We start from the raw sequence: 27588 nt of genomic DNA, 5'->3' as shown, positions 1-27588 counted from the left end.
GAAGTCCTACTAAGAAAGGGCAAGCGCTGGTTTGTCCTAGTCAAACTTTATTGCTCCAGACACAGAAGGGAAGGAGGAGTTCCCAAGCCATCCCTTTGTAGACACAGGGGAAGAGTTCTGTGCACTGCCCCTAGAATCCTGGCCACCGCCAAAACATTCACTCTTACTCGGAGAAATAAATACTGCCTGGCAGGCTCAACTGCTCCAGTCCGGGTCCGGGTCCTCCCTGCTTCTGCTCGCTGAAGGAGCATGGGGGCGCCTGTCCTCTGCTGTGCACTGTGCAGGTGCAGGCTCGGGGACTGGCGAGGAGGGATCCGTGACCAGAGAAAAGAAGGGCGAGAACCAGGCAGGAGGCTCAGCTCAGCATGCAGCGTTCTCGCCTGCTCAGCTGCCGGCTCACCTTGCGACGTCGCTGCTCCAGGCCGCGTTCCAGGCGCTCATCTTCTTCTAGAGCGCTGGGGACAAAAGGTTCAAGTCAATCTCAAAGTTGGTCCTACTTCCAAGACGTGAGATTCCAGATATGGCATTCTAGGAGTGCGCCCTGAGGCCTCTCCAATTCCCAGAACCAGGTCCCCAGACTCACATTCGCTCCTTTTGGTCCAGGTCCCGGACCAGCTCATCCCTCTGATTCACCAGTGACACTAGCTCCTCCAACAGGAGTTGCTCTCGGTGCTGCTGCGCGACGGTTTTCTGCCACTCTAAGAGACGGGGGGGCCCGAGTCAGGAGGGTGCTCACCCTGGCCCTGTTCTGCCTCCAGCCTCTGCAGTCCCATTTCTCACCCTCAATAGCCAACATGGCGCGCAGCTCCCGGCTCAGCAAGTCAAACCTCCGCTCCAAGTCCTGCTCCTCGATGCTGAAGGGGAGGGGTGCCAAGTCAGACAGAATGGGATGGGAGTGCCCAAGGCTGCGACTACACTTTATAGTTTCCACGGAGGGCCATTAGGGTTCTCAGCTGCTCCTGCTGCCCTCCAGTTACACTCCAGAAATGTTGCTCCTTTCCCACATCCCACTCTTTCTTTTTTTGTGTTTTTCGAGATAGGCTTTCTCTGTATAGCTTTGGAGCCTATCCTGGAACTCACTCTGTAGACCAGGCTGGCCTCGAACTCACAGAGATCCACTTGTCTCTGCCTCCCGAGTGCTGGGATTAAAGTTGTGTGCCACCAATGCTCAGCTTCCCACATCCCACTCTTATACAAAAAAATACCCCAAAATGATTATTTGGGTGAAAAGGTAAACTAACACTGTTCTGGGGAAATGACTCAAAATGCAAAAGGGAGGCAAAGCTGCCTCTGGCATGCAGGATGGTAAAGGTAATGATGGGGAGAGTGGCTTGGCACTCCACTTCAGAACCGGCTCAGATTTCTCTGAGCCTGATTTCCATACTGTAAAACTAGAGTCAAACTGGAGGGCCTGTTTTCTCACTAAAGAGTACCAAATTAAGAGGTGTATGCTTTTAGCCGGGCGTTGGTGGTGCATGCCTTTAATCCCAGCGCTCAGGAGGCAGAGGCAGGTGGATCTCTGTGAGTTCGAGGCCAGTCTGGTCTCCAGAGCGAGTGCCAGGATAGGCTCCAAAGCTACACAGAGAAAGCATATCTCGAAAAACGGAAAAAAAAAAAAAGGTGTATGCTTTTATACAGCAAGTTAGATATGACAAAATATTAATAAGATTGAGGAGCAAAAAATTTTCCCAAAAGATCTTCAAAGGCAGGCAGGCAGGCAGGAAGGAGTGACAAACCCTCAGCAAAGCTAAGATTCATTCCATCTACTAGCCAGCTGGTGGGAGGGCCTAAGGAGCCCAGACTCACAGAAGCTGCAGCTGGTCCTGCCTCCGGATGAGAGCATTCTTCTTGTTGACCAGGGTGAACCACTCCTCAATCAGCACCTCCTCCTGCAGCCTGTTGGCACCTGAATTAGGCCAGGGCAGTCACCAGAGCTGCCTCCTGTCGGTGCAGAGCGGCTGAGGATCGGGGAGGGGGCTTTTTGTTTCCCAGTGGCATTTCAAACTTGAGCTACAAGGCCTCCAACGGGGCTTCTTCCACCCTAACTGTGCCTCCCCCAAGGTCAGAGCTGCTGCAGGGCTGGGCAGATCTAGGGAGACTGTGGAGGAGTGGACCCCAAAATGCCTGTCCCACCTGTTTCCATGAGGCTCCTCAGCTGTTTCTCCACCTCAGCAGCCCGCCCATCTATCTGCCTCTGCTCCTGTTCCAGGGCCTGGAGCTCTGCGCACACGTACTGACTTGTGTCCTGGAACCGTTGCTGGGAGTGGAAGGGGGATGGCCAAGGACAGATGAGCTCATTACAGGGCCTGCTCAGAAAATACCACACCAGTTCCACCCACCTAGTGCTCCTTACCAGGCCAGCCTCTTCCCCTGGACTGGGGGGTGGCTCCTCTGGAGGAGGGTTCCCACCTGCAGACAGAAACCAGGTGAGGATCTTCCAGCTAGCAGAAGGCCCCCAAAGGATTTGTAATCAGCCAGAGCCAAGGTGGGTCACCACGCCCATCTCCCAAACCACTCACCAGAAGGCTGCTGCGGGCCTGGGGCTGTGCGTGGGCCTGAGTCAAGGCTGGAGTCAGGGTTTGGCCCTTCCTGTGGAAAGAGTCTGCTGTGAGCTGGGATGGGCTTTCACAGTCCCGGTCAGTGCAGATAACCAGAGCCTCTCACACATGGGAGGGAGGATCCTTAGTCTTAGACACAGCTGACCCAGCTACTTCTCCAATCCCACAAGCCCCTCCTTCAGGGTAAAGGCTTCCTCAAGGAAAAGCCACGTCTTCACTCCGGTCTGTGGGCTGATGCCCACCCACCTCTCTGCTTCCAACAGTGTAAGTCACTGGCAAAGTCACAGGTGCTCTGCCTTCTCCCTCTTTCCCATTCCTTCAGAGAGCCCCTTCAGGTCATCTGGCTCTTGTCACTTAGCACTGGCACTTCCATCAGAGCTAGTGATCCTGAAGTGACAGAGCCAGGCTAGGCTGAGTTAGCATCTATCTACTGGCCAGAAGGGGGCACCCTCCTACCTGATAGGATCCCATATCAAGAGGCAACACTGCTCTGCTCTTCACTGAGGAATTTTATTCTGTAAGGGCCAAGTCGGGCCCCACTCCCTGTTACTAGGGCCCAGTTATTTTTATAAATATTTTAGATTCACTTGTGTTATGTTTGAGTGTTTTTCCTGCATGTATGTATAAGCAGCATATAGGTATCCAGTATTTGTAGCGGTCAGAAGAGGGTATCAGATGGCCTGAAGATCCCTCGGAAATGGAGTTATGAACCACTATGAGGGTGCTGGGAACCAAACCCAGGTCCCCTGCAAGAGTGTACTCTTAACCCCTAAGCCTGCTGTCCAGCCCCTGGGGCCTAACTTTTAACTCATTTGACAGCCTGACTCCTTTGACAAGACCGCTAGCCTCTCTTCTGGGTCACAGGTGTGGAACCTAAAGGAGTTGCTCCACCGCTCAGCTAATGTGCACCTCTCAGACCAGACTTCCTGGCTCAAGTGTTCCTGTCTGGATTGGATTAGCTGTGGTGTCACCAGCCACCACCATACCCTGCCATTCACTTCACCCTCGAGCTAAGAGGTCTTCCTAACAGATCTCAGAACACTCACGGTGTAGCTCTCCTCACACCCCATCTCAGCCCCCAGGCTCACTGCTCAGGACAGTGGGGGAGCTTCAGCCTCAATTCCCTTAGCACCCAAGCCCCAGCAAGTCCCCACCCTCTTGTCACAGCAATGGACTTTCGGTTCCCTAAAAAGCTTCCTTGGTCTGAAACCACCCTCCATCTTGAGCTGCTCCAAACCAACCAGACCTTCCTGGCCCAGTGTAGACTCTCTCCTGCAAGGGGCTCCTCAGACTGCCTTCCACACATTCTGCCTTCCTTCCTGTCCCTCTAGTGTCTGGAAGTTTGTCCTTTTTTCCCAACTGAGGCAGAGATCACCCCAAAGCTTACTCATGGTAGCTCCAACCCCACAAACCTCCTCATGCTATTGGTTACTGCAGCCTCTCTAACTACAGTTATTTATTTATTTGAAACAGGATCTCACTATGTATCATCTCTGGCTGTCCTGGAACTCATTCTATAGACTAGGTTGGCCTGAAACTCAGTGTGCTGGGATTAAAGGTATGCCACTACACCTATTTATTTTTAAAGTTTTTTTTGGGGGGGGGTTGGTGGGTTTTTTGTTTTTTGTTTTTTTGAGACAGGGTTTCTGTGTGGCTTTAGAGGCTGTCCTGGAACTCGCTCTTGTAGACCAGGCTGGTCTCAAACTCAGAGATCCGCCTACCTCTGCCTCTCGAGTGCTGGGATTAAAGGTGTGTGCCACGATTGCCCCGACTAAAGATTTTTTTAATTATATATATATACACACATATGTGCACGCGCACAGGAGAGTGTGTGTGTTTGTGTGTGTGTGTGTGTGTGTGTGTGTGTGTGTGTGTGTGTGTACATGAGTGCAGATGCCTACAGAGACCAGAGGTATCAGATCCCTCTCGAGCAGGAATAGGCAGTTGTGTGCCACCTGAATTGAGTATTGGGAACTGAACTTGAGTCCTCTGCATTAGCACTATATGCTCTTAACCATTGAGACATTTCCCCAGTCCTGTTAAAAAATATTTTTAAAGATTTTAAAAAGAGATTTATTATGTATACAGTGTTCTTTCTGAATGCCAGAAGAGAGCACTAGATCTCATTATAGATGGTTGTGAGCCACCATGTGGGTACTGGGAATTGAACTTAGGACCTCTGGAAAAGCAGCCAGTGCTCTTAAACTTCTGAGCCATTTCTCCAGCCCAGAATAATAAAGATTCTTTGTTTTTTTTTTTTTTTTGGTTTTGTTTTGTTTTGAGACAGGGTTTCTCTGTGTAGCTTTGGAGTCTGTCCTGGAACTAGCTCCGTAGACCAGGCTGGCCCCGAACTGCCTGCCTCTGCCTCCCAAGTGCTGGGATTGAAGGCATGTGCCACCACAGCCCAGCTAAAGACTTGTTTTTAATCATGTATATATATGTGTGTGTATGTGAGTGTAGGCCATGTGTATGTGGGTGCTCTCAGAGACCAGAGACTTTGGATAACCTGGAGCTGGAGTCACAGGGTTCTGTGAACCACCTGTCTTGTGTGCTTGGAAGGGAATTTGGGTCCTCTGAAAGACTAATACTTGCTCTTAACCACTAAGCCATCTCTCCGGCCCTGGTTTATTTTATTTTTAAAATCGTGTGTGTGTGTGTGTGTGTGTGTGTGTGTGTGTGTGTGTGTGTGTGTGTGTGTGTGTGTAAATGTGCATACAAGTGCAAATGCCCCTGGATGTCAGAAGAGGGTGTCAGATCCTCTGGAGCTGGAATTATAGGTAGCTGTGAGCCACTGGATATGGGTGCTGGGAATCGAGCTCAGGTCTTTGGTAAGACAATTTGTGCTCTTAATCCCTGAGCCATCTCTCAAGATATTGATCCTTTAGATAGGCCCAGGGTCCTACACAAGAGGTCCACAACTAGAGGCAGTAACTGCTAAGCACTGATGTTGCCTCAAGGACCTCTTGAGGCAGCGTTTAATCTCACTCTGCAGACAGGGAGTTAGAGAGGAAGTTTGCCACAGAACTTGATCTGTGTCTAACTCAAAACTTGTTCCAAAGCCTGGATGCCCTGCCACACTGGGCTTGGCTGTGTCTTTGTGTGTAAATGGGGATAGATCCCAGCCCTGAGGCAGGACTGCAGTCAGGCATCTGGGGAAACACTGAGCTCCCATTTTTGACATCATGCAGTGGTGGCTTCTTGTCACTTTGCAGAGTTTTCACACTTTGATTCTTATCCTCAGGGCAAAAGCACAGAAGGTTTTAAGTGGCTTGCCCCAGGTGGGGTAGGGGAAGTAGGGGTGTCAACTGTGTGGAGCCCAGCAGAGGGCGCCAATTAGTACCACAAGCTCAGAACCCAAGTTCCCAGCAGCAGTACCTCCCTTGGCCTCTTCATCTCCCTGAACTTCACTATTCCCACCCTTAAAGGGCAGAAATCGTGGCTTCCTGTAAAGGGCACCGTGGGGAGCAAAGGAATCGTGGGGATGGCCCACCTGGCAAAGCAGGCAGAATGGGAGGTGGGACGCAAATGTCAGAGGCATTTGGGCTTGCTCACACCAGCCCTGAGGGGAACTCTAAGCTTCCTCCTCAGGTCTGACCCAAATTCCTCTTTTTATACTTTCTTTGATGGGCTGCCTAAAAGCAGCCATGTTTCTCATGCCTCGAGGTGCCTGACTTCAACCTATTCCAGGCCATGGGGAGCTTCCAAGGGTAGAGAGGCTAAACACCCTCCCAAAAGAGTAGGGGCAAAAGTTAACCAATGGGAGAGCCTCCGCTGGTCTCATGGGTCAAATATCTCTTGTGAAGCAAGGGCAGGAGGAGGGCTTGGCTTGGAAAGACCAGGCGCTGGGACTCAACCCCAGAGGGTGACTGCTGAATCCTCCCCTTTGTGACTTAAAGAGCCACCGACCTACTTTAGCCAGCTGGGCTAGAAGTCCTACCCCCCCCCTTCCCTGCAGGGAACGTCTCTCGGCTTCTCATCCCCAGGTTCACACGTCTCTGAACCTTCCCTCAGGGCTCCTATTCTCAGGCCTCACTCACTGCCTACCAGCTGGGGACTTCATGGAGATGACTGTCAGTTACCTAAAGGAGGACTGGATGTCCTTGATGCCACTTTTTTGCTTGTGTGGGTCTCCTCATTTGAGAACCATGCTTTCCCGTTTTCCTTTTTTCCCCTCTTGTGCTATTTTTTTGTTTGTTCTGTATATGTGTATGTTGTATGTTTGCGTGTGCATGTGTATGAGGGTGTGTTTGCCTGTTTGTATGTGTGTGGAGGCCAGATAATTGCTGTCTTCCTTTATCACACCACTGTGTTTTCTTTTCCTTTTTTTTAGATTTATTTCTGTATTAGGGAGTAGACTGTGGGCCACAGCACATGTGTGAGGTTAGAGGACACGTGTGTGAATTGGTTCTCTCCTTCCATCATATGGACCCCAGGGATAGAGCTCAGGTTATCAGGCTTGGTGACAAGAACCTTTATCTGATAAGCCATCAGTCCTCCACCTTATCTTTTGAGACAGTATCTCTCAATGAACCTAGAGCTCACTAATTAGCTACACTCGGTAGCCAGCAAGTCCTAGGGAACCTCCTGTCTCCGCCTCCCGGTACTGAGATTACAGGCGCATGCCATCACACACAGATTGATACAGGCTTTTTACATGGGGCTGGGGATCCAAACTGAGGTCCTCATGCATGTGCAGTAGTAAACCCTTTACCCACTAAGCCACACCCCCAGCCCTGTCATGGTTTGTTTTGAAATGGCTTGAACCTGATTTTTTTCTGCTTCTACCTCCCAAGTGCTAGGATTACAGGCATCCACCACCCCACCCAGCATTTTGTTGTGATAGAGTGAACCTGGGGTTTGAACCCAGGAGCCTAGGCAAATGCTCTGTCACTGAGTTATTTACTTAGTCCTCTACTTTTCACCAGGAAAAAATGTCCGTTGGACCATCCCTGGGCAGTTGCAGGTGTGCAATGGCCCCTTCTGCTGTCCCCCTCAGATTGAAAGCCTGTGGCCAGAGTTCATCTTGAGTCTCTGAGCTTCCTATAGCGCCATCTCTCCTTTAGCACATGGAGAGGTGTTGGGGGGAGGAGAGATGGAGAGAGAGAGAGAGAGAGAGAGAGCCCTCTGGGCATAGGGATGGAGATACTCTCCCAGGCAAGAAGTCCTACACCTCCTAACTCCCATTAAGCCTCAGGGGTTAAAAATTCAAGACGGAATCTGGAGGCTGGGAGGAGCTACAGGGGCCACTAGAGGACATTTCCCTTCCTCTAGCTATGGGGCAAGGTGGTTGCTAGGTGATACCCAAGGCCACCCACTGAGAAGAAAGAAAGTCCCAAAGAGCTGGTGCCGAACTTGGAGCCTTCTGGGTACTTCCTACCACAGCCCATGTAGATTCTACAAACTGGGTATCAAAAGTTAGACACCGCTCACATATACAAAACTGGCGGCACAGTCTAGGTGTTCTGTGGGCTTTGTCCCCTGACAGGAAGCTCAGTGCCATACCAGGGGACCCTTCCACAGCACCAGGATCCATCTGATCAAAGTACATCCCAGCATCCAGCGAAGCGACTTCTCTGAAGCTGCCGTTCCTGCACCAGCCCTGGCATTGGGACCATTCAGTACCCTTCTCTGAAAGCTCCCCAGTATCCTAAGCTGCAACAGGGTAGGGGTACTCACCACAGCCCCAGCTCCTGCAGCTCCTGCTCCTACTGCTGCTCCAGAGTCCGGGTCGTCCACAGAAAAGGAGTTGCTATTCCGTAGCCTGGATCTCCTCTTCTTTAGCAAATCAGCGTCACGCACGTGGGAGAAAGAGCCATGTGCGCGGGGTGGAGGTACCGGTCCGGCCTCCCCACTGACCGAGGACCGTCTCAGTCTCACACCACTCACACCACCTGGCACCCCCACTCCGTTTACCAGCCCCTCTGTGGGGGCCACAGGGGACGTGGACGACCGGGCTCTGGGGCCGTCGGAGGGAGCCTCTGGGGGAACTGCCTCCTGGGCAGCCTCAGCCTCCCCATCCTTGGAGGCACAGCCCAGGCCCGAGTCCCTAGAGGCCACTTTGGGCACCGCTCCAGCCCCGCGGTTCACAGCCTCCTTGGGCTCTGTGGGCGCTTCAGCCCCATGCTCGCGTAGCCTCTGTGCCAGGTCGCCTGCATCCAGGCCGTCGGGCAAGCTAGGCTGGGCGTTGCCCACGCGGTAAGTGCCAGGGCCACCACTGCCCTCCAGCTGCACCAGCTGCAGCTCCTGCCCGGTACAGAAAGCTCGGATCTGGCACAGGTACGTCATGACGATGAGCTTGTCAGGTACGGACAGAAGCACCATGTCCGCTGGCTCCAGCAACCGAGACACGCCCAGGGCAGCGAAGCCATCAAAAGCCTAGAAAGGGAGCACTCTGGTCAGGAGCAGCATCGATTGAGCAACACTCCAGACCTAAATCAGCCTAGGGGGTCCCTGATACTTTAGAGCCAGGATTTGCTTAGCAACGCCTTAACCCTCCGGTAGAGGGAAATCTGGCAACAAGGCCTGCCCTCACTGTTACCTAGCAACTGCACATCACCTACCAGTTATCAAAGGATGATTTTTGGCAAACAAACAAACAAAAAAAAAAAAAAAAAAAAGATCTAGGAAAAATATGCTTTTAAAATTAAAAACACCAAAACAAAACTAGGGCAAACAAACGATTTAATAACCAAAAAGATTTGACTCTCCAATTCTCAGGCCAGCAGCCTGAATCTCTAGCTTAGACCCTTTCTTCAGCCATGGCTCCCTCCTCATCTCACCTGTTTGTTGTTCTGTTTGATGTTGAGTGGGTCGAGGGAGAGATAGTCACTGCAGAGAGAGAGAGCTGGTAAGAAATGGATGGCACTGGTGTCCCTGCAGGCTCACTCCCCATCCATCCTGGTGTCCCTGGCAGCTCACATCTTGTCTGGGTAGAATCGATGTAAAATAGCACAGAAGGCCAGGCCGTTGCGCCAAGATGTGGTGAAATTGGTGATGCAGACACCACGGTAGCCTCTGGTGACCTCTTGGCACCACTCCAACAGGGACTGGCTGGAGCTGACCAGGGCAGATGGTGCCTGGGGACACAAAGGTGGGTTCAGAGGGTATTCTAATGACTTCTGTCCTCTGCCCTTTGGAGAAGCTCAGGCCTGGCATAAAACCACCCCAGCTCTGAGTTTGCAAGAATCATCAGAGACCACTGGTCAGGGCATTGGGTTTCCAGCTTGGGGTAAGGAAGTTATCTGCCAAGGTCACCTAAGAGGTCAGAGGTCAACAGCAGCCACACCTCAAAAGTGAGCCCAGAAAATCAGCTTAAGGGTATCCAGCTCCATGCAGCCTAGCAGGGTGAAAGGGCCAGGGCATCCTGAGGGACCTTCTTGAAGCTGAATCCCCTCCCCTCCAAAACCACATCTCAGTCTACCATGTGGGTCCATGCAGAGCCACTGTGCACTCAGCCCCAGGTTAGTGGAAGAAGCAGACTGGCTATCAGTGGCCCCCATCCCTACCTGGCTGCCCAGCAGCCTCCTGTCCTCTTCAGGCTCCTCTGGGGAAGAGGCCCCCAAAGGCCTGGGTACCCCAGTCCCTGCCCCACTGGCCACCTGTGCCTTAGTCAGGCTGGCCTCTTCCAGGCTTTCATCAGCTTCTTTTCCCTTCACGGTTCCCAAGACCCCAGATTCTGCTTCCTGGGCCTCAAAAATATCAGATTTATTCTCTGGAGACTCAAACCCCTCCCTCTCTGCCTCCTGCAACTCCACTGTCCAAGACTTGGCCTCTACTATCCCCAAAACTTTACTTTCTGTCTCTTGTACCCTGGATACCTCTGATGCTATTCCCTCAGCCCCAGAAAATCTTTGCTTAGCCACTGCAACACTTAAGGCCTCATACTTGAGAGTTCCCCAAGCTCCAGGCTCCTGGACCCCCAAAGTGTCGGTCTTTGCTTCCTCAGACTCCAAAACTACAGTTTCTGTCCACTGAGCCCTCAGTACCTCAGCCTTTGCTGTTCCAGCCTCTGGCCTGGAGATTACAGAATCCCCTGCTTCTATTTCTTGGGCCCTGGCTACCTCAGCCTCTATTTTCTGGGTCTCCGGCACCACCACTTCTGCTACCTCACTCTCTGTTCCCAGAAGCCCTGACTCCCTTACTTCTGTCTCTTGGGCCTCCAGAATCTCAGACGTTATTGTCTCTGTTTCTAACTCTGGGGTCTCTAAACCTATTTCTGCCTTCTGTGTCCCAAATAACTCGGCATCCACGGTTTCTACCTCTGGGACCTCCCAAATCTCCATTTCTGTCTCCTGGGCCATCGAGACCTCAGACTCTTCCATTTTAGCTTCCATCCCTGGAACTCCTGCACCCTCAGATGCTATTTTCTGAGTCCCCAGCACTTTAGCCTCTGCCCCTCTAACCTCTGTCTGTGACAGCTCAGGATCTTCCACCTCTGTCTTCTGGGCCCCTAACATCTTAGATTCTGTTATCTCTGCCACTATTCTCAGTGCCACAGAACCTCCAGATAGCTCCTTGACCTCCAGTATCTCAGCCTCTTTGGCTTCTGTCTCTGGGACTTCTGAAGAGCCAGCCTTTGTTTCCAAGGCCCTGGCTCCCTCAGTTCCTATTCCCGGCACCTCAAAAACCCCAGCTGCTATCTTTGGAGCCTCTAAGATCTTGGCTTCCACTGGCCCAGTGTCTACCTCCAGAATCCTGAAGTCTCCTTCCTTTATCTCCAGGGACCCTTCAATCTTGGATTCTGGTTTCTCAGCTTCTACCCAAAGTACTCCATGACTTTGGAGTATGACATCTTCAACTGTATCTGTCACTGAAACCTCTGAACCCCCCACCTCTGTCTCCTGAGTCTCTACTATTCTGGATTGTATCTGTGGGCACCCTGAACCCTCAAATGCTATTCTGTGGGTCCCCAATATCTCAGTCACTGTTGCTTCAGTCCCTGTCCTTGGAATACTCCAAGCTCCCACCTCTGTCTCCTGCATTCCCAATATATCAGACTTTGCCATCTCTGTCCCCACCTTTGGAGCCTCTGAACCTTCAGCTGCTATCTTTTGGGTCTCCAGTATTCCAGCTTCTGCCTCCCCAGCCACTGTCTTTGGGGTTCCCAGTATCTCAACCTCTTCAACCTTCAGTATACCAGCTCCCCCATCTGCTACCTCCTGGGCTTCCAATATCTCAGTTTCTGTCACTGTCTTGGTACCTGGAACTGTAAAATCTCCAACTATTTTCTTGATCCCAAATTCCTCAGACTCCCTTATCTCAGCCCCTGTCCTCAGCATCCCCAGAACCCCGATCTCTTTATCCTGGTTCCTCAATACCTCAGACTGTGCTGTTCCAGTAGCCTCTGGCTCCAGGACCTCTGATCTTGCTGCTTCTGACCCTTGGGCCTCCAATACTTCAGATTCTGCTGTACCAGTCTCTATTTCTGGGGACTCAGGTCTCCCAACATCTGTATTTAGCATCCCTATAACCTTCCCTGGCACCCACTCAGTCTCTGTTTCCAGAACCCTTGACTCCCCAACCTTTGCCTCCTGGCCAACTGATGGGACTTTGTGAAATCCACTCCCCTGGGCCCCAGCACTTGCTGCTCCAGCAGAGGGGCCCTGCTCCAGGCCTGTCCTCTCACTAACAGGGGCTCTGCCCCTGACCTCCATGCTTTCTCTCTCCTGGCCTGCAGGCATGGCACCCCTGAGGGGCCCTACATGCCCTTCAGGCTCAGCTGGAGATTGGTTCGGGTCACTGGGAGCCTCTTCCTGGGTCGTTACCCCCATCCTCCTCTGAGCACTCCTAGGAGGAGCCTCGGGAGGTTCCCAGAGTCTTGCCTTAGGCACCAGCCCTGCAGCCTCTGGCCCCTCCACGGCTACATGTACCTTTGACCTCTGCTCAGCATCTACTTGAGGAAGTTTTGAACTCTCTTCAGCCTCTCCAGCTGTGAGGCATGGCTCCTTAGTGTTCTTCTCTCTGCTTCCTGACCCACTAGCCTTTGGCCTGTCCCCAGTGTCCCCCTCTTCAGCTTCAGATCTTTCTCTTCCTAGGGCATCCCTGGAGCCTCTGCCCTCAGTGTCTGTCTCTGGCTCAGTTCCACTGGCCTCTGCCTCTCCCTGAGAGCTTATCTGGACCTGGGTCTCCCCAGAAGAACCCACTCCTGTTGGAGGATCCTCTGAGGTATTGGGGTCCTCTTCCCCCCTGTAGGGGACTGGGGACCGGGATACATCAGAGCCTTTCCGGAGTCGAGGGGCTGGGGTGGGGACCATGTCCTGGTCTGGCTGCCTGGTGGACCTGAGGAAAGAGCAAGAACAAGTGCTGTGGTGGTCTCCTGTTGAGACCCACACCCACCTCTACACCACCCTTGACAATGCTGTAGCCCTGGAGAGGAGGGTGGGGATGGGCGCAGGGGTGCATCTGCTTCTAACAGCAACAGATCTGGTTCCTTACCCTGTCTCTGGTGGGGATTGTGGGGGCCTTGGGGTTTCAGGTCCCACCTGGCCCCCGGCTATAGCAGCTGGTTCTGACCCCTGGCCCCGGGAGGCCCTGGCAGGGGGCGCAGGGGCACTCGCAGGGGCAGGGCTGGCTTCTTCAGCACTACAGGATCTGGCAGCTAGGGGGAAAGGGAGGGGATGCTGAGGACTGCATTGTGACATAGGTCCAGTCCCCAACCCCAGTCTCAGGCCAAGTCTTACCTGCCTGCTGGGGCCCTTTGTGGCCTTCATCTTCTTCACAGAGTGTCTTCAGCTCCCGAGAGAGGTCTGAGAGGATCCATTGGAGGGGTATAGTCAGGCCAAGGCAGGACTCTACAGTTTGAGCCCAACTCTGATCCCCAACTAGACTTCAGGGCCTACCTGGGAAACGTCCCAGTCTCAGGGCACAGCCGCGGCCTTGGAGAAGACCGCAGGCCCACAGATGCAGAAAGAGAAAGAGTGAGAAAGAACCGCAAAAACAAAGGACAAAAGGCTTAAGGAGGAGATGGGAGGGAAAGCAGAGGGAGGAAGGCAGGTTGGCTGAGGGCAGGAGACCAGGAGAGCCCCACACTCCATGGGTCCCTCCATGCTAGGGACCAAATGGGCATCCACCCCAGGATGTGATGGCTAGGGACATGGGGAGATATTGGGGACCCATTCTACAGGACTCTGCTCAAGACTGATGCACCCACAGGACCAAGAGCAAGCTTGTATAAGCAGAGCTGCTGGACAGGTTAGAGCTGCTGTAATGAGGACCTCTCTTTGGGTGTGCACAAGGCAGCTCTGCCCCAGAACAACCAGCACTTGTGATCCATCAAAGGTCTTGGCAGTCTCAACCCATAGATGACTGTGAGCTCACCTGACTGGGGGCCACGTGCCCGGACCTCAGGAGCCCCAGGGCCATTAGCTTCATCCTCATCACTCTCAGCAAAGTCATCCAAGTTGCCCACATCACTAGGCTTCACACTCATGAGGCTGGCCAGACTCTGCATGTCATCATCCCTGTGGGTTTGAAGTCAAGGGTGAGGGCTGGGGTCAGAGATCACAGGCCAGGGTCTGGGAGGACAGGTGGAGACTTACGTGGCACGGCCCTCACGCAGCAGCACCCCAGAAAGGGTGAGGCTCAGCTCAGCATGCACCACCTTCACAGATTTGGGCTTCAGTCGCAGTCGAAGTGGAACCTGAGCAGGCACAGGCCCTGCATGGCCGGCCAGGTCCACATCAACTGTGGCCAGGATCTTCCGCTGTCCCTTGGACTCCTGTGGGTGGGAGAGGTAGGGAAACGACAGAAGCAGCGTCAGCGCTGTCCCAAGGTCCCTGAGATTTCAGGTCCAACCTACCAAGACACTCACGTTTTCAATAATAAAAGTCCACTCTTTGGCTTCATACTGGTCCACATGAGGGTCCTAGAGAGGGGAGTACTGGTGAGCACTGGGTTCCAAGGAGGGCAATGCCAGAACAGTCTGTACTGGCTGGGGGTGGGGCGGGGCCTTCACACCTGCTGCTCCCTCCTGGAAAGCACTTTGGCTTCTCAGTGTACATATGTGGTACTGGATTGTACCCCAAACTTCACAAGCATGCTCTCCAACTGAGCTACATCTCCAGCCAGCCCTGCACTCTGACTCCTTTTTTCTTTTTAAAATAATTATTTTGATTTCATGTGTGTGGGTGCTTTGCCAGCATGTATGTCTGTGCAACATGTGTTCACAGTGCCCCTATGGGACAGAAGGCGGCCTTGGATCCCCTGGAACTGGAGTTACAGGTAGCTGTGAGCTGCCATGTGTGGGCTGGGAATGGAACTAGGTTCTTTGGAAAAACAGCAAGTGCTCTTAACTGCTGAGCCAGCTCCTCAGTCCTTGTGCCTGGCTTCTGATCCCAGGTGACTTCCTTACTACAGGTTGGGTAAATGCTGCCTCCTCCAAGATCTCTTCAGCTACTTGCAATAAACCCACAAAATTTTGGTCCCACCACTTGGTTCTTTCAAGTGGGTGGTGAACAACCCACCAGTAGAGATTGCTCTTTTCTGCCTATTCTTGTCTATGCCCAAGCTCTAGAGACTCACCCTGTACAAGGTCACAGAGATGTCCACGTTCTCAGGGACCATCCACACTACCGTGCCACGGTATGGGTTCTGGATGCCAGGCTGCCAGCTGTGGGCCTGCAAGAGGCAGTAGGGAGTCCTCCCCTGAGTCTCAACTCTTCATCACCATCAGGCCCTTACCTTCTTCCCCAAATCTTCTTTTCTCTCTGTAGACACTGCTATGACTGCTTGAACCTAATTACACTCCCCATCTACCTTTCCCTTGGCCCTACCTCCCAACCTGGACCTCCAGGTGCCAATCCTTCTCACCTTGGAGCAGATGCGTCGGTTCCGGCGAGTCCATACCACTACCAGTTTGTCTGGCTGCCTGGAAGAAAGGAAGAGCTGCTTAGCCAGACCCAATCCAGCTTCCCCATCTTCTCTTCCTCCTTTCCCTAGCTCCCTGGGGTCTCCCCTGATCCTCTTCCCAAAGAGAGGGCATGGGCAGCTTCTTATCTGGAGTCACAGAGTGTAGGGTGGGGCTGCTCAGGCAGGGTGGGGCAGGGACCGAAGGGCAAAGGCCTGGACAGTGGAGATTGGGACATCATGCCCCAAAAGGGCCTTTGAAAAAGAGTGACAGACAGGAAAAGTCACATGCACACATGTATGCACACACAGAAACATGGGAAGACAAAGCCTTGGTGGTAAAGAAGTTCATTTATTCACAAATATTTGTGGAGTGCCTCTGGAGCTCAGCTTGTTCTAAAGGCAAAGTAAAGGAGAAGAGAGACTCTGGTTGAGGCAAGACCCTTTGAAGTCAAGAAAGACACAATAGAAATATGCCTGGCTTGGTGGTGCAGATCTTTAATGCTAGCACTTGGGAGGCAGATGGAAGCAGGTCTGTGAGTTCAAGGGCAGCCTGGTCTCTCTCTCTCTCTCTCTCTCTCTCTCTCTCTCTCTCTCTCTCTCTCTCCTTTCCTCTCCTCTCCCCTCTCTAGTTCTGTGTGTGTGTATAAGAAAATAAACTAGTAATGACTTTTAGGGGGCTGTAAAAGAGCCTGCCTGATGTCTCTTTGAGGCTGGGTATCTGAGCAGAGACAGGACACAAAGAAGGTGGGTTTTGTGTGCTGATCTTCGGCAAAGGCTCCAGTGGATGAACTAGCCAAGTACAGGGATCTGAGGCTAGGGGAGCGGCAGAGGCAGAGAGGACAAATGGAGAGAGTGAGGCCAGAGAAGCACAGGGTTAGCTCGACGCTAGATAACCCCCATACTGTGCTTTGCTGTATTCACTGCCCCTAAGGAGGGTCAGGCAGGACTCCTATTTCCTGAAATCCAGATCCACTGACCACTGCTCTGAAGGGACAAAGACAATGGAGCCAAGGGAAGTCTGAGGAAACTTCCAGGCAAGAACAGCAAAGCCGAACAGCAAGCTTGTGTTGCAGTCTCCAGAGAGGCAGACAGGTGTAAAGGCAGAGAGACAAGCAAGGAGGGAGCTGCACAGGGCTGGTCCCTGACAAGGTGCTGACACGTGGCTGGGCCCTGGGGGCAGGGCTTCTTGGGGTTAGTGTCTAACCACTGCCTAGGAGGTGGGGTTGGTCCAGGAAAGGATCAGGTGGAGGCATCATGGCAGCCTTCCTTCCCTGCCTGTTTCCAGCCCCATGCCTGGATGCTTAGGTCTGCCGAACTCACTGCTTCTCTGGAGGCTGAGGCAGGACACGCGGTTTGCTCCTAACCCTTCAGGTTTCTGAGACACAGAGAAGTAGGCCAGATAAGGTCACACAGCTGAGTCTAGAGTCCTCTGACCCAGAAGTAAGCAACCATTCCCAGCCCCAAACCACAGGCAATGGCCCAGCAAGGCCTTCCCAGAAAAGGGAAACAGCAGGGGTGCCTTGGGAGGGTGTGGCTTGGTTGGGCAGCCTGACTCAGGACAGCAGGCACGCCTTCCTGGGAAGCTGTGACCTAGGCAGGGGCAGCTTCCTGTCCTGGGCTCCTGGCTAAGAAGCCCAGCTGGCCTTACCCATTGCTGCTTGTGACTCAGCCCACTGACACTGTCTGCACCCTCTGTCTACTTGCCAGACCATGCCCAGCGTCCCTTTAGCCTCACCCAGAATGCTGGGGCAGGAACCAGAGGCCAGAGTTCAAGTGCCAGCTCTGCTGTTACCCCAACTAGCTCTTATTCTCCCTCAGCCTCTACTGTATAAAGGGCCTCCCAGTAGGCCCAGCATGTACAAGGCCAGAGATTAATAGTGGCTGCACCAAAGACCCCAGCCTCTGTTCATTCCCCTCCCTTTTAGACCCCATGGTTCCAGCCTACCCCTGCTCTTCCCCCTTGGGACTCTATATTTAGCCCTGCCTGGCCTGTGAGGCCCCCACAGCTGTGCCCTAATCCAGCCAAGGGAAGCTGACACTAGTGAGCACATATATTTAGGGTGTGACGCAGGGGCCTGGGCAGCTGCCCCGGGGGAATGTGAGCCAGATACCCCCAAGGCCCTTTGACAGTCTAAGGCAAGGCCTGACTGCAATTGTGCGATTGTCCCCTCATTTGACTAGGTTTCCCTGCACAGACCCTCTCCTGGACCCACCAACCCCTAGGACCTCAGGCCCCTTTAAGCCTCTCCCCGCCTCCCTCTTCATCCCTCCAAGCTCAGTTTCCCCTTTTAAGGACATTGTGGAGACATCTCTAGCCTCTGAGGCCCACTCTGGCTGAAGGGGGAGGGGCAGAAAAAGAGAAGGCCACATCTTCACTGTGAACTTGACTAGGCTCCATGAAGTCTGTCCTGGCCTTGGCCACCTGGAGACCTCAAAACTTGTTCCATTTTCCACTACCACCCTGAATCTGCCGCTCTTGGCTTGAGGAATGAAGCCTCCTCCCCCAGTCCTCACCACAGCTGATTTAAATGTGAGCACAGATTCTTCTGCCTGTGAGTCTTGCCCCCAACAAGGCTCTCCACACCTCTCAACTCCTGGAGTCACCCACAAGCTGCAAGATACACCTAGGATGGGAACCCCTTTAGCCGTTAGACTTGGGGCGTTTTTCTCAGGCTCAAACAGATCCAGCTAAATGGAGTCGCACACCAATCTTGGGGACCTCCCTCAGACCTCCTTTCTACTCACCATTTCTTGGTGCACTCCAACACCAGTTCATGGTAACACGCCACAAACTGGAACTTGGCTGCTCTCTTGCCCACCCGCTGCAGGCGCTTCCACACTGAAGTCATGGCCCTAGCAGCTCTTGCCGCCCACTTCTCAGGCTCGGGGATCCCGCTTGCTCGCCACTGCTGGCCCTGTCAGGGTCCCCATGATCTCTGGGGCCCCTTTCTGCTAATCCTGTCTGGTCTGCCCCGTCCGTGTAGATGTGTCTGAGGTTCGGATCTAGGTCGTGCTTGCTGGGGCGGCCGCTGGGGTCCGCCGGGTGGGCTAGCTGAATCTGCGGGGCGGTCCCGGAGCGTCGAGTTGGTCGGAGCTCAGAGCTGCGAGCGCGCCGTTTCCTGGAGCCGCACCCCCGTCCGAAGGCGGGCGGGGCTGCAACGCGGGCGGGGCGGGGCGACCCTGCTTCCGGGACCTAGCCTCGCGACCGGGGCACCGGCACCCGGCTTGGGGGTGGAGGGAAAGAGTCCCGACCGCAAAGCCGTCTTGGTGGGCGCCCGCGGGCCGGATGGGGTGTGGGGGGGAGAACGTGTGCGCTTCAAGAGATGACAGCCCTCAACTTGGGGCTGCCCTCCAAAGAGCTGCCCAAGGCGCCTCCCTTCCCGCCTGCAACCTTGTGGTACTGTTTGGTACCCCGTTTCCCAAGCTGGTAAAGCAGAGACCTGGGAAGGAAAGGGGCTTGCTTGGAGTTCTGAGAGTTTACTGGACCAGAGCCAGCGGTTCTTAGCTCTGGGGTGGGAAACTATTGTTAACACCCATGTCTTCTTAACCAGAGAGAAAAGTTCAGAGTCAGGAGACAGCCTTGGTGGGATGCACTTAGTATCTCAAAATCTGACTTCTCAGCAGGCACGAGGGAAAAAAAGTCCTCAATTCTCACAAACGCTGAAAGGTTCAAATACTGGTTTCTAATCAAGAGTGCCACCTTGGACAAAGCACTAACACTGTGAGCCTCAGTTCTGAAGTCTGTTAAATGGGGCCAATGATAGTTCCATCTTTTATGGTAACAGAAGGTTGAAACCTGGGGAAGCAGTTAGCATAGGGCCAGGCTAATTTTGCCATGTCTCATTAAATGCAACCCGTTATCAGGGCTAGAGAAAATGTGTACATGGGTGTTTTCCCTCCTCCCCTGTGGTGTTAACGCCTAGATTAGACTCCTTATCACTCACCCATCCAACTTGAATGGTAATGAGCCTCTGCAAGGTTGTATTACGCTCAGTTAGAGAAGTGCCCTAGAGCAACACATCTGGTAAACCCTCAGTTTGGAAAGGACTGGTCTTCCAGGAGTGCCACCTGGGTGGCATCTCCAGCCGGCAACGACTGTAGTAGGGAGTGGGGATGAGGTGCCTGTCTGCAACCTCGCCAATGTGAGACTTCTTGTAGGTCGGGCACCCGGTTTGTCTCTCCACCCCATCTGTAGGGTCCTCTGGTTCCTCGAGGAAGCCCTTTGTGTACGACACTACAGGTCCTTAGTGCTGAGGTCCCAGGGAGGCTGGGTGGTCTGAGACTGCAACAGAGGTGCCTGGGTCCCCAATTTTCACCGCTGAGTCTCTAGAAACGATGGTTTGAGCCCTGCTTCGGTCTCGCTTCCAGGACTTGTCTATACACTGAAGAAACTTCACTCCCTTCGGCCTCTACACCTTTCCCTTCCACAACCGCTCCCTACAACCCACGGGGCACCAACTCCAAGACTCTTCTTGGAACTTTCCCCACTCATGCCGATGGGCCCCTGGGCTGGCTGGCCCACCCATTTCCTGTTCCGCTGCAACTCCGCCCCGCACTGGAGGTGGAAAGTTTCTCTCCTCAAGATGGGCGGCTCCTTCCTTCCCGGAAAGCAAAGGGGAAGCTGGGCTCCGAAGCTTAGAGCCCAGGGGAAGAGATTCAACTGCTGTTACATGCTTCAGAGCCAGGCTCCAGCAGCCTGAAAGCTTCCAACCTTGCCGGAAGAGGTAAGTTTCACACCCTGCGCCCTGCACCTTTCACTAGGTCTTGGGCACCAACTGCAGGCAAAACTCGGACCACACCTGCCAGAAACGACTGTATTCCCAACCCAATACCAATCAACCAGGCAATCAGAATACAATGTTGAAAGTATTTATTTCACACCCTGCGCCCTACGCCTTTCACTGAGAGGTCTTGGGCGCCACCTGCCGGCAGAACTCGGACCACACTTACCAGCAACGACTGTGTTCCCAACCGAGTACCAATCAACCAGGCAATCAGAATACAATATTGAAAAGTATTTATTTTCTCATCCAGGAACTGGTCCCTAAACTTAAATATCCAGCATAGAGACCTTAGCCTTTCTGGCCGTGGGTGGCTGCAGGGGTGGATCCTGGAGTCCTAGTCCCAGGGAGGGAAACCCTGGGGCCACAGGTAGGGATGCCCCTGAGCCAGCAGCTGCAAGTGGCAGCAAAAGACAAAAAGAGATGGAAGCTAGGCAATCATCCCAGTCCCAGAGATGCCAACGGGAGTGCAAGACGCTTTGGACCCCACGGTCAGACTAAGGGCTGGCCAAGCTAGGGGTGCACACAAGAGGGAGAAGTGGGAAGTCCAGTCCACTGGCACTGGCTGCAGTCTTGACCACTTTGCCTGATGGGTATATGCCTTGCCCTCCTGAAGTGAAGTGAGGTGGTACTGGTAAAAGAGCAGGCACTGTCGACTAAGGACTTGCTGAAGGGCAAGTTTTTTTGAGCCTTTTGTATGGGTGCATTGCTATCCACCTCAGCTTTTCAGAGGCTGATTTGGAAGGCATCCTGCAACCACTGGTCACGGGCATTGTGTGTCTGGGGCACAGTGAGGGGTGGAGGGTCTGGGGGCAGGCTGGCGTCAGGAGGCTCGTCATCATCAGACAGGCCGGCATCAGGTGGGTAGGAGCTGTCCGAGTGAAGGGAGGATGACAGGTCCTGGCACAAGCTCAGGTCTTGGCACAGATGCTTGTAGTCCTGGATCGACTCATATAGGCCCCACAGCTGGCACAGCAGGGACATATCCAGCTGCCGTAGCCCCACCTGTAGACAACTGACAGTAGGCTAGAGTTGGGGGCCCAGACCACCCCCAGTCCCCAAAACCCAAAGTCCCCGCCATGAGCCACAACCCTATCCAATCTTCCAGCCCCTTCTTCCGTTAAAATTCTGGAGACAACAGATGACACTTGCAAACTGTAAAACCTTTAAGCCAGTCACTGGCCCTCATTTATACAATGGGGTAACACTGTCCACCAGGATGAAATCAGGCAAGTTTTTAAAATGCAACAATTGCTACACACTGCTACTATCTCAGCTATCCTAAAGCCTTGTGAAACCATGTCTCCTGCTCGGCCTGAGACCAAGGAGACCTGTCCCAGACTTCTCTCTGCCCTGTGCTCCGTAGAGCACACCACCCCTGGCGGGGCGCCCACCTACTCACCATCTCCTTGCGCAGCGCGGCTAGTGCGGAGTCCAGGTTAACCGGGCGGCGCGCGCCTGCTGCAGAGCCTGAGTTGGCAGCGCCGGTGGCGTGACGGGGACCGTCCGGAACACGGGCGGCACGGCTCAGCTCGTCGTGGATGCGGCTGCGCTGGCTATAGACGCGCTCCAGCTCCCTCCATGAGCCCCCACTAGCGTTAAGAAGGCCGCTGAGGCCGCGCGGTAGCGGCGGGAGCCCGGCCAGAGCGCAGCCCGCGCCTCCTGGCGCCTCCGCTGAGGGCAGCCCGTTCATGGCCCGGCCGACACGGACTGTGATGCCACCTGGACCCCTGCAATGTTTCACTCACGCTGCGGCCCACAGGCCCCGCTCCCGGGGGGCCCAGCCTCCGGAGGGAGCCCAGCCACCGCCCGCAGGCCGCGCTTTGTTCCTTCCCAGACTCCTCGGACTCCGCCTATGCTCCTCCCCTTCTATATGGGTGGGGCTTCCCTTAACTGGGCGATGGTTGGTGGGGCCCAGGAACCCACCAAAGAAAGAAGGGGGGAGGACGAAGGGTCAGGAAAGAGTGTTGGGCGGCTCTTTTTGCCCAACAATGTGTTCTACACAATACCTCTCCCAAGGGAAAGATTCTAAATGTGTGGGGATGAGGAGGCCAGAGAATGGAGTTAAGACTGTGCCTGGCTCTTAAAAGCGCTTCGCTAGGCGCCCCTCAACATGTCAGCATCCCAGTGGACATTAAGATGGAATCATAGACTTCTCTGTGAGTTCGAGACCATCCTGGTCCACAAGAGCTAGCTCCAGGACAGCCTCCAAAACCACAGAGAAACCCTGTCTCGACCCCCCCCCCCCAAAAAAAGATGGAATCATAGACTCAAGATGCTCACTCAGGCGGGAAGGAAGCACCAAGAGGACTGAAGTTTCTTTTTTTTTTTTCTTTTTTTTGGTTTTTTGAGACAGGGTTTCTCTGTGTAGCTTTTGGGGCCTATCCTGGCACTCGCTCTTGTAGACCAGGCTGGTCTCGAACTCACAGAGATCCTCCTGCCTCTGCCTCCCGAGTGCTGGGATTAAAGGCATGCGCCACCAACGCCCGCCTGGGACTGAAATTTCAGATGTCACTCAGGTCCAGAAGGTGGAGGAAGGGGTATTGGATCAGAGGCTGAGGTCACTTCCTTGGAATAAAGTGTCACTTATTCCTCTACCATTTACCCCTTGTCCTGAATGCAAAAAAACGCACCATTCAGGTAGAAAAGGTGAGATGCCAAAGTAAGAAAATTCATGAATAGAGCGGGGGCTTGCATGCACTCAGAACCAAGAAAGGAACAAACCACACAGAGGAACAGCTGTTTTTCTAGAGGGTTTTTCTCAGGGGAACAGAGGTTGGAGTAGAGGTCTCAGAGCTGAAGCTGCTTCAGGCTGCACAGGGCCTCAGCACAAGCCCGGATAAGCCCACACAGCTGAATACTAGTCTCCAAGGAGGTGCTAGAGCCCAGCTCAGCTGAAGCCCAGGTTAGCTTCTGCAGGAGGGCTGTCTGTGTGTAAGCCACCACATCTGTATTTAGAGGTGCAGCAGGTAGGGGAGGCCCCTGGGCTGCCTTGAGCCCTGCTGCAGCTCCCTCACAGTGCTCTGGACGGGGTACTGGGGGCTGGGGTGTGGGACGAGAGCCTGTGGCAGGCTCTGTCGTGGAGGCGAGCTGGTGTTCCCGAGCTTGAGAGAGGGCCGCTTGTGGATTCAGAGCTAAAGGAAAATAGGTGGGGATTGTCAGGATGCTTGGTGCCCCTCCGCCCTAAGCCATTTGCTCTTTATTGCCCCTCCTGGGCTTCCAGTGTTCTCCGCATAAGGCAATCCATCTAGTCCCTACTCTTCTTTCTCCTTACACAAGCTAGGCAAGCAATATACCTCTGAGTTTACACTTCAGGTACCAGTTGCCTGGCAGTTGCCCTGGCCTCATTCATCCATCAAGTCTGTGCATGAAGACTGGGATGTGTACTTCAGTGGCAAAACGCTTGCCTGGCATGTGTAAAGCCCAAAGTAGCACCCCCCCCCCCCGCGCTCTGCATGTGGGGATGGCTTGATTTAGCTCGGACTCTATCCACAGTATCGGGAACAAAAGGGTTAGTGTTTTTCCTCCTCTCTAGGGCTAAAACGAGGAGGCACCTCAATCCCACCGCACGCAGATACTTCCAGTGTCACCTCCCAGGTCTACTGTTCCTGGCTAACTATCGCGTCCCGTGTTCCTTTCCCCAAAGCGCACACTCGGCCCCTCACCCGGATTGTCTTTATCCACATCTGAGTCGAGCTCCTGACAAGCCACGCAGTAGATTTTCCGCTGCTTATCTTGGAGGAGGATCGTCTGGGAACCAGAAAGCACAGGGACACAGGTGAGCCTGAGCGGCAGGGTCCACAGAAGAGAGAGCTGTGGGAAGGACGTTCGGCCTAGGCCAAGGCCTCATCCTCCTCGCTCGCCTCACCCCGCAGTCCGCGCACGTGTCGCCGAGCATGCGGTAACCACGCAGCAGGTAGTCGCCCATGAGACGAGAGATGCGATCCTGCCGCTCCCGTCGCGCCTGCAGCACCTTCGTCTCTGCTTCTGTCGGAGGCGCCCAGGCGAAATCGTCAACCTCTAGGGGAAAGAGCAACAAGGAGATGGAGCCAGGGCGGAGAGAACTGCCTCCCGCACCCCACCGCCACGGCCCAAGTAACCCGACCCCTCACCAGCGCCGTTCAAGGCCATGTTGCCGTGGACACTGTTAGGCTCGCCGGAAGTGACACAAATAAAATGTGCCCCTCTGCCGCTCGGCCTCTCACATGTGGGCTCATTAGGGCGGAAGTGACGAACACGCGGGCTCCTGAGCTTCACTTCACTCAAAGTGGGCGTGGCCGGTGCACGTTTGACCCCAATCTGGAGGCGCGGCTCTCAGCCTGCACCGCTGAGTGGTACCGCCGTCTCCCTGGCAACACTTCGGCACTTGGATGTGGCTTTTCATAGTCTCCTGTTATGCCTGCGGCAGATAGAGTGGCCCTTTGGTCTGAGAGATACCCAGTGCCCTCGGGGTTGTCCTTTTACACAAATGGAGCGGGAGGCAGGCAGGACGCCGCAATAAAAGGTCCTTTGCGAGGGCGCAGAACCTCTTTAGGCCTCTTGGCTACACGGGGCACTGCCTGTTTCAACACCCCTACCGGTCGGTGTGTCGGGTGTCCATTTGTCTGGTCACCTTCTACCGATGCCTAGAACGATATAAAGTCTGCTGTCTTGGTTAGGATTCTTTTCCTGGGAACACCGTGACCAAAAACAACCTGGGGGAGGAAAGGGTTTATTTCACTCGTAGTTCCGTGTAACAGTCCATTATCAAAAGCAGTGAGGGTGCCAGGCGCTGGTGGTAAACGCCTTTAGATGTTGAGACATCTTGGTCTACAGAGTGAGTTCCAGGACAGCCAGTACCAGGACTACACACAGAAACCCTGTCTCAAAACAAACAAACAAACAAAAACCCAACAACAACAACCACAAAAACAAGCTAACAAAAATACTGTGAGGGCAGGGACCAGGAGGAAGGAGCTGAGGCCATGGAGGGTGCTGCTTACTGATTTACTCAACCTGCTTTCTTACAGAACTCAGGACCACCCCTCCCACATCAATCACTAATTAAGAAAATGCTTCTAGGATGGCCCACAGACAGATCTTATAGAGGTATTTTCTCTCAAATGACTATAGTTTATGTCAAGTTAACACAAATCTAGCCAGCATACCTGCAAGAGCATTTTATCTTTTTTTTATTTGAATTACAAACAAGATTGAATTACATGACAATCCCAGTTCCCTTCTCGCTCCCTTCCTCCCCTACCACCCTCCCAACTAAAGCCCTACCTATCGAATATCCTTTCGAGTATTTTATCTTAATCAAAAGTGCAAGCCTGAGAAGTACAGTTCCAATTCCAGCCCCGTCCGTGGCCTGCCTATGAGAATGGCCTATACTCATGTCTGGGTAGCTTACAAACAAGTTACCAGTACTCCTCATGATTCTGAATTCTTTGCAAGAGCAACAAGTAATTTTTTTTAAAGAAGAAGAAAAGGGTTAGATAAATGGCTCAGTTGTTAAGAGCACTAACTGCTCTTACAGAGAACACAGTGTTCCCAGAACCCACTGAATGTCTCACAACCACCCGTTACTGCAGATCCAAGGAATCACACACCCTCTTTTGACCTCTGAGGAATCAAACACATGTATGATGCAAGTATTTGCATTCAGCAACACACACACACACACACACACACACACACACACACACACACACACACAAATGTAGCTAGGCATGGAGGTACATGCCTTTAGTCCCGTTATTTAGGAGGCAGTGGCAGAGCTTCCCAAATGTGGAATCAAGAATGTCAATAAAGAGAACCCTTCAAACAACATATGGCTATAGATAATGATGTTTTAAGCTGTCCGGGAATGGACATTAAATAGAGGCCCATTTTCTGAGGAGGCTGTCTTGAATGAGGCTTGTGGTCTCAGTTCACTGCTGGTTGCTCTTCTGGGATTGTCTCCATTTCTGCCTAATGTATCACTGTAGCAAACAGGGCCTCATATCTATTAGACCAGTGTGGATACAAAGTATTCTAAGCTTATGCTGCACAGACTACACCTCCATGCCAGACTAGTGGCATTTTCCAGAAGTTAACCTTGTGATGAAGAAGCCACAGGTGCATTGCCCTTCCCACTCCTGAGAGATTAAGTGCATGGTACCTTTGGCTCCCTGTTAGCTGGCTATGGTGACAACTCACAGTATTGGGTTGAATGGTTTTATTTGGGCACAATCTGGCAACTCTAACCATAACAATGTAGCTTTTGAGATGAATCAGTTTCATTAAACATGCCATTTACAGCTAACAGTGGCAGGCCTTTTTATCCCAAAAGCCACTGTAATGAGTTTTCTTGTCCGGCAGCTAGCTACCAAATAACGACATGGAGACTCCTTATTAATTATGAAAGTTCAGCCTTAGCTGAGGCTTGTCCCACTAACTCTTTTTTTTTTTTTAAGATTGATTTATTTATTATGTATACAATGTTCTGTCTGCATGTGTCCCTGCAGGCCAGAAGAGGGCACCAGATCTCATTACGGATGGTTGTGAGCCACCATGTGGTTGCTGGGAATTGAACTCAGGACCTCTGGAAGAGCAGTCAGTGCTCTTAACCTCTGAACCATCTCTCCAGCCCTGTCATCCTTTCTCTTTAGACTTGATGTGCAACCAGGTGTGATGGTGCACACATTTAATCTCAGCACTCAGAAGTCAGAGGCAGGCGTATCTCTGTGAGTTCAAGACCAGCTTGGTCTACAGAGTGGGTGTCACATTCACCATTCCCAGACACACTGCTTCTTTCTTCTCACAGAGACCCCTGGCCAGTCTGGTTGGCACAATCTCAGTGACCATGGGACCAAAGACTGCCCAGGAGATTGGAGCTTAATGATGATCCAGGTCACCAGGACTCTCTTATTGGACTAACATGGCTCTGGACCATGGCAATTGGAGGAGACTTTCTCCGTCTATCTCAGGCCCACTGGACCCAGTTTCTATCTACCTACCAGATCTCTGGAAACTGTTTATGAAATAACCACTCTGAGGCTTAATATCTGTTACAATCGTTTGGCCAATGGCTTAGACTTCTTACTGGCTAGCTCTCTCTTAATTACTAACCCGTTTCTATTAATTTGTGTATCACCACGTGGCCTTGACTTACCAGTGATGCCCTGGCATCTTGACTCCCTGGCAGCTACATGGCATCTCCTCAACCCCACCTATTGCGTCTCTCAATTCCTGTTCAGATTTATCACCTGGCTTTCCTCTGTTAAATCATTGGTCAAACAGCTTTATTCATCAAACAATAAGAGGAACATATATTCACAACATACAGAAGGATATGCCCAATTAGGCAATAACTGCTGTGCTGAGTTTTCTATACTTCTGTCTTTGAGTCCCTCTCCCAGTTGAAATGTATGTTGGGGTGC

General features: G+C 53.0%; 3 protein-coding genes across 18 annotated transcripts; all 3 read right to left on the bottom strand.

The window, feature by feature from the left end:
• Positions 1-27: 27 nt before the first annotated feature.
• On the bottom strand, positions 28-18560 carry LOC100772499 (EH domain-binding protein 1-like protein 1). 16 transcript variants are annotated; one of them, XM_027408558.2, is made up of 20 exons: positions 18150-18559; positions 15366-15423; positions 15078-15173; positions 14368-14421; positions 14096-14274; positions 13875-14017; positions 13238-13303; positions 12993-13155; positions 11876-12836; positions 10064-10246; positions 9477-9634; positions 9338-9386; positions 8235-8933; positions 2520-2589; positions 2354-2409; positions 2134-2257; positions 1807-1906; positions 781-854; positions 584-698; positions 28-455 (listed from the first exon to the last, which is right to left on the bottom strand). In XM_027408558.2, the coding sequence occupies exons 1-20, from the start codon at positions 18251-18253 to the stop codon at positions 356-358; spliced, it is 3552 nt and encodes a 1183-aa protein (XP_027264359.1). In that variant the 5' UTR covers positions 18254-18559; the 3' UTR covers positions 28-355. The 16 variants fall into 16 exon arrangements, 15 of the variants coding, with proteins under 15 accessions (XP_027264359.1, XP_027264360.1, XP_027264362.1 ...); XM_027408559.2 differs by having other exon boundaries at positions 10064-10240; XM_027408561.2 differs by having other exon boundaries at positions 12428-12836; positions 18150-18558.
• Positions 18561-20404: 1844 nt separating this feature from the next.
• On the bottom strand, positions 20405-22422 carry Fam89b (family with sequence similarity 89 member B). The gene is made up of 2 exons (XM_027408571.2): positions 21588-22422; positions 20405-21190 (listed from the first exon to the last, which is right to left on the bottom strand). Exons 1-2 carry the CDS (start codon positions 21876-21878, stop codon positions 20912-20914), a joined length of 570 nt encoding a protein of 189 aa, XP_027264372.1. The 5' UTR covers positions 21879-22422; the 3' UTR covers positions 20405-20911.
• A 503-nt stretch (positions 22423-22925) lies between these two features.
• On the bottom strand, positions 22926-24428 carry Znrd2 (zinc ribbon domain containing 2). The gene is made up of 4 exons (XM_027408570.2): positions 24298-24428; positions 24054-24205; positions 23851-23935; positions 22926-23319 (listed from the first exon to the last, which is right to left on the bottom strand). Exons 1-4 carry the CDS (start codon positions 24314-24316, stop codon positions 22976-22978), a joined length of 600 nt encoding a protein of 199 aa, XP_027264371.1. The 5' UTR covers positions 24317-24428; the 3' UTR covers positions 22926-22975.
• Positions 24429-27588: the final 3160 nt, after the last annotated feature.

This window comes from Cricetulus griseus, chromosome 3 (assembly GCF_003668045.3).
Source record: "Cricetulus griseus strain 17A/GY chromosome 3, alternate assembly CriGri-PICRH-1.0, whole genome shotgun sequence".
Taxonomy (NCBI): Eukaryota; Metazoa; Chordata; class Mammalia; order Rodentia; family Cricetidae; genus Cricetulus; species Cricetulus griseus.
Note: the sequence above shows the minus strand (reverse complement) of the source record. Positions and strands in the feature narration are given on the sequence as shown.

What these genes read in the sequence shown, in the direction of transcription:
- LOC100772499 (XM_027408555.2), bottom strand. Translation starts at nt 18,253, where the DNA reads ATGACTTCAGTGTGGAAGCGCCTGCAGCGGGTGGGCAAGAGAGCAGCC. An exon ending in CGATTCTACCCAGACAAGAT is followed by an intron (nt 9,387 to 9,476) that starts GTGAGCTGCCAG and finishes CTCTCTCTGCAG; the next exon opens with TGACTATCTCTCCCTCGACC. An exon ending in GAGGAGCCTCATGGAAACAG is followed by an intron (nt 1,907 to 2,133) that starts GTGGGACAGGCA and finishes GGCCTAATTCAG; the next exon opens with GTGCCAACAGGCTGCAGGAG.
- Fam89b (XM_027408571.2), bottom strand. Translation starts at nt 21,878, where the DNA reads ATGAACGGGCTGCCCTCAGCGGAGGCGCCAGGAGGCGCGGGCTGCGCT. An exon ending in CCGCGCTGCGCAAGGAGATG is followed by an intron (nt 21,191 to 21,587) that starts GTGAGTAGGTGG and finishes AGTTGTCTACAG; the next exon opens with GTGGGGCTACGGCAGCTGGA.
- Znrd2 (XM_027408570.2), bottom strand. An exon ending in ACACGTGCGCGGACTGCGGG is followed by an intron (nt 23,936 to 24,053) that starts GTGAGGCGAGCG and finishes TCTGGTTCCCAG; the next exon opens with ACGATCCTCCTCCAAGATAA. An exon ending in TGTGGATAAAGACAATCCGG is followed by an intron (nt 23,320 to 23,850) that starts GTGAGGGGCCGA and finishes ATTTTCCTTTAG; the next exon opens with CTCTGAATCCACAAGCGGCC.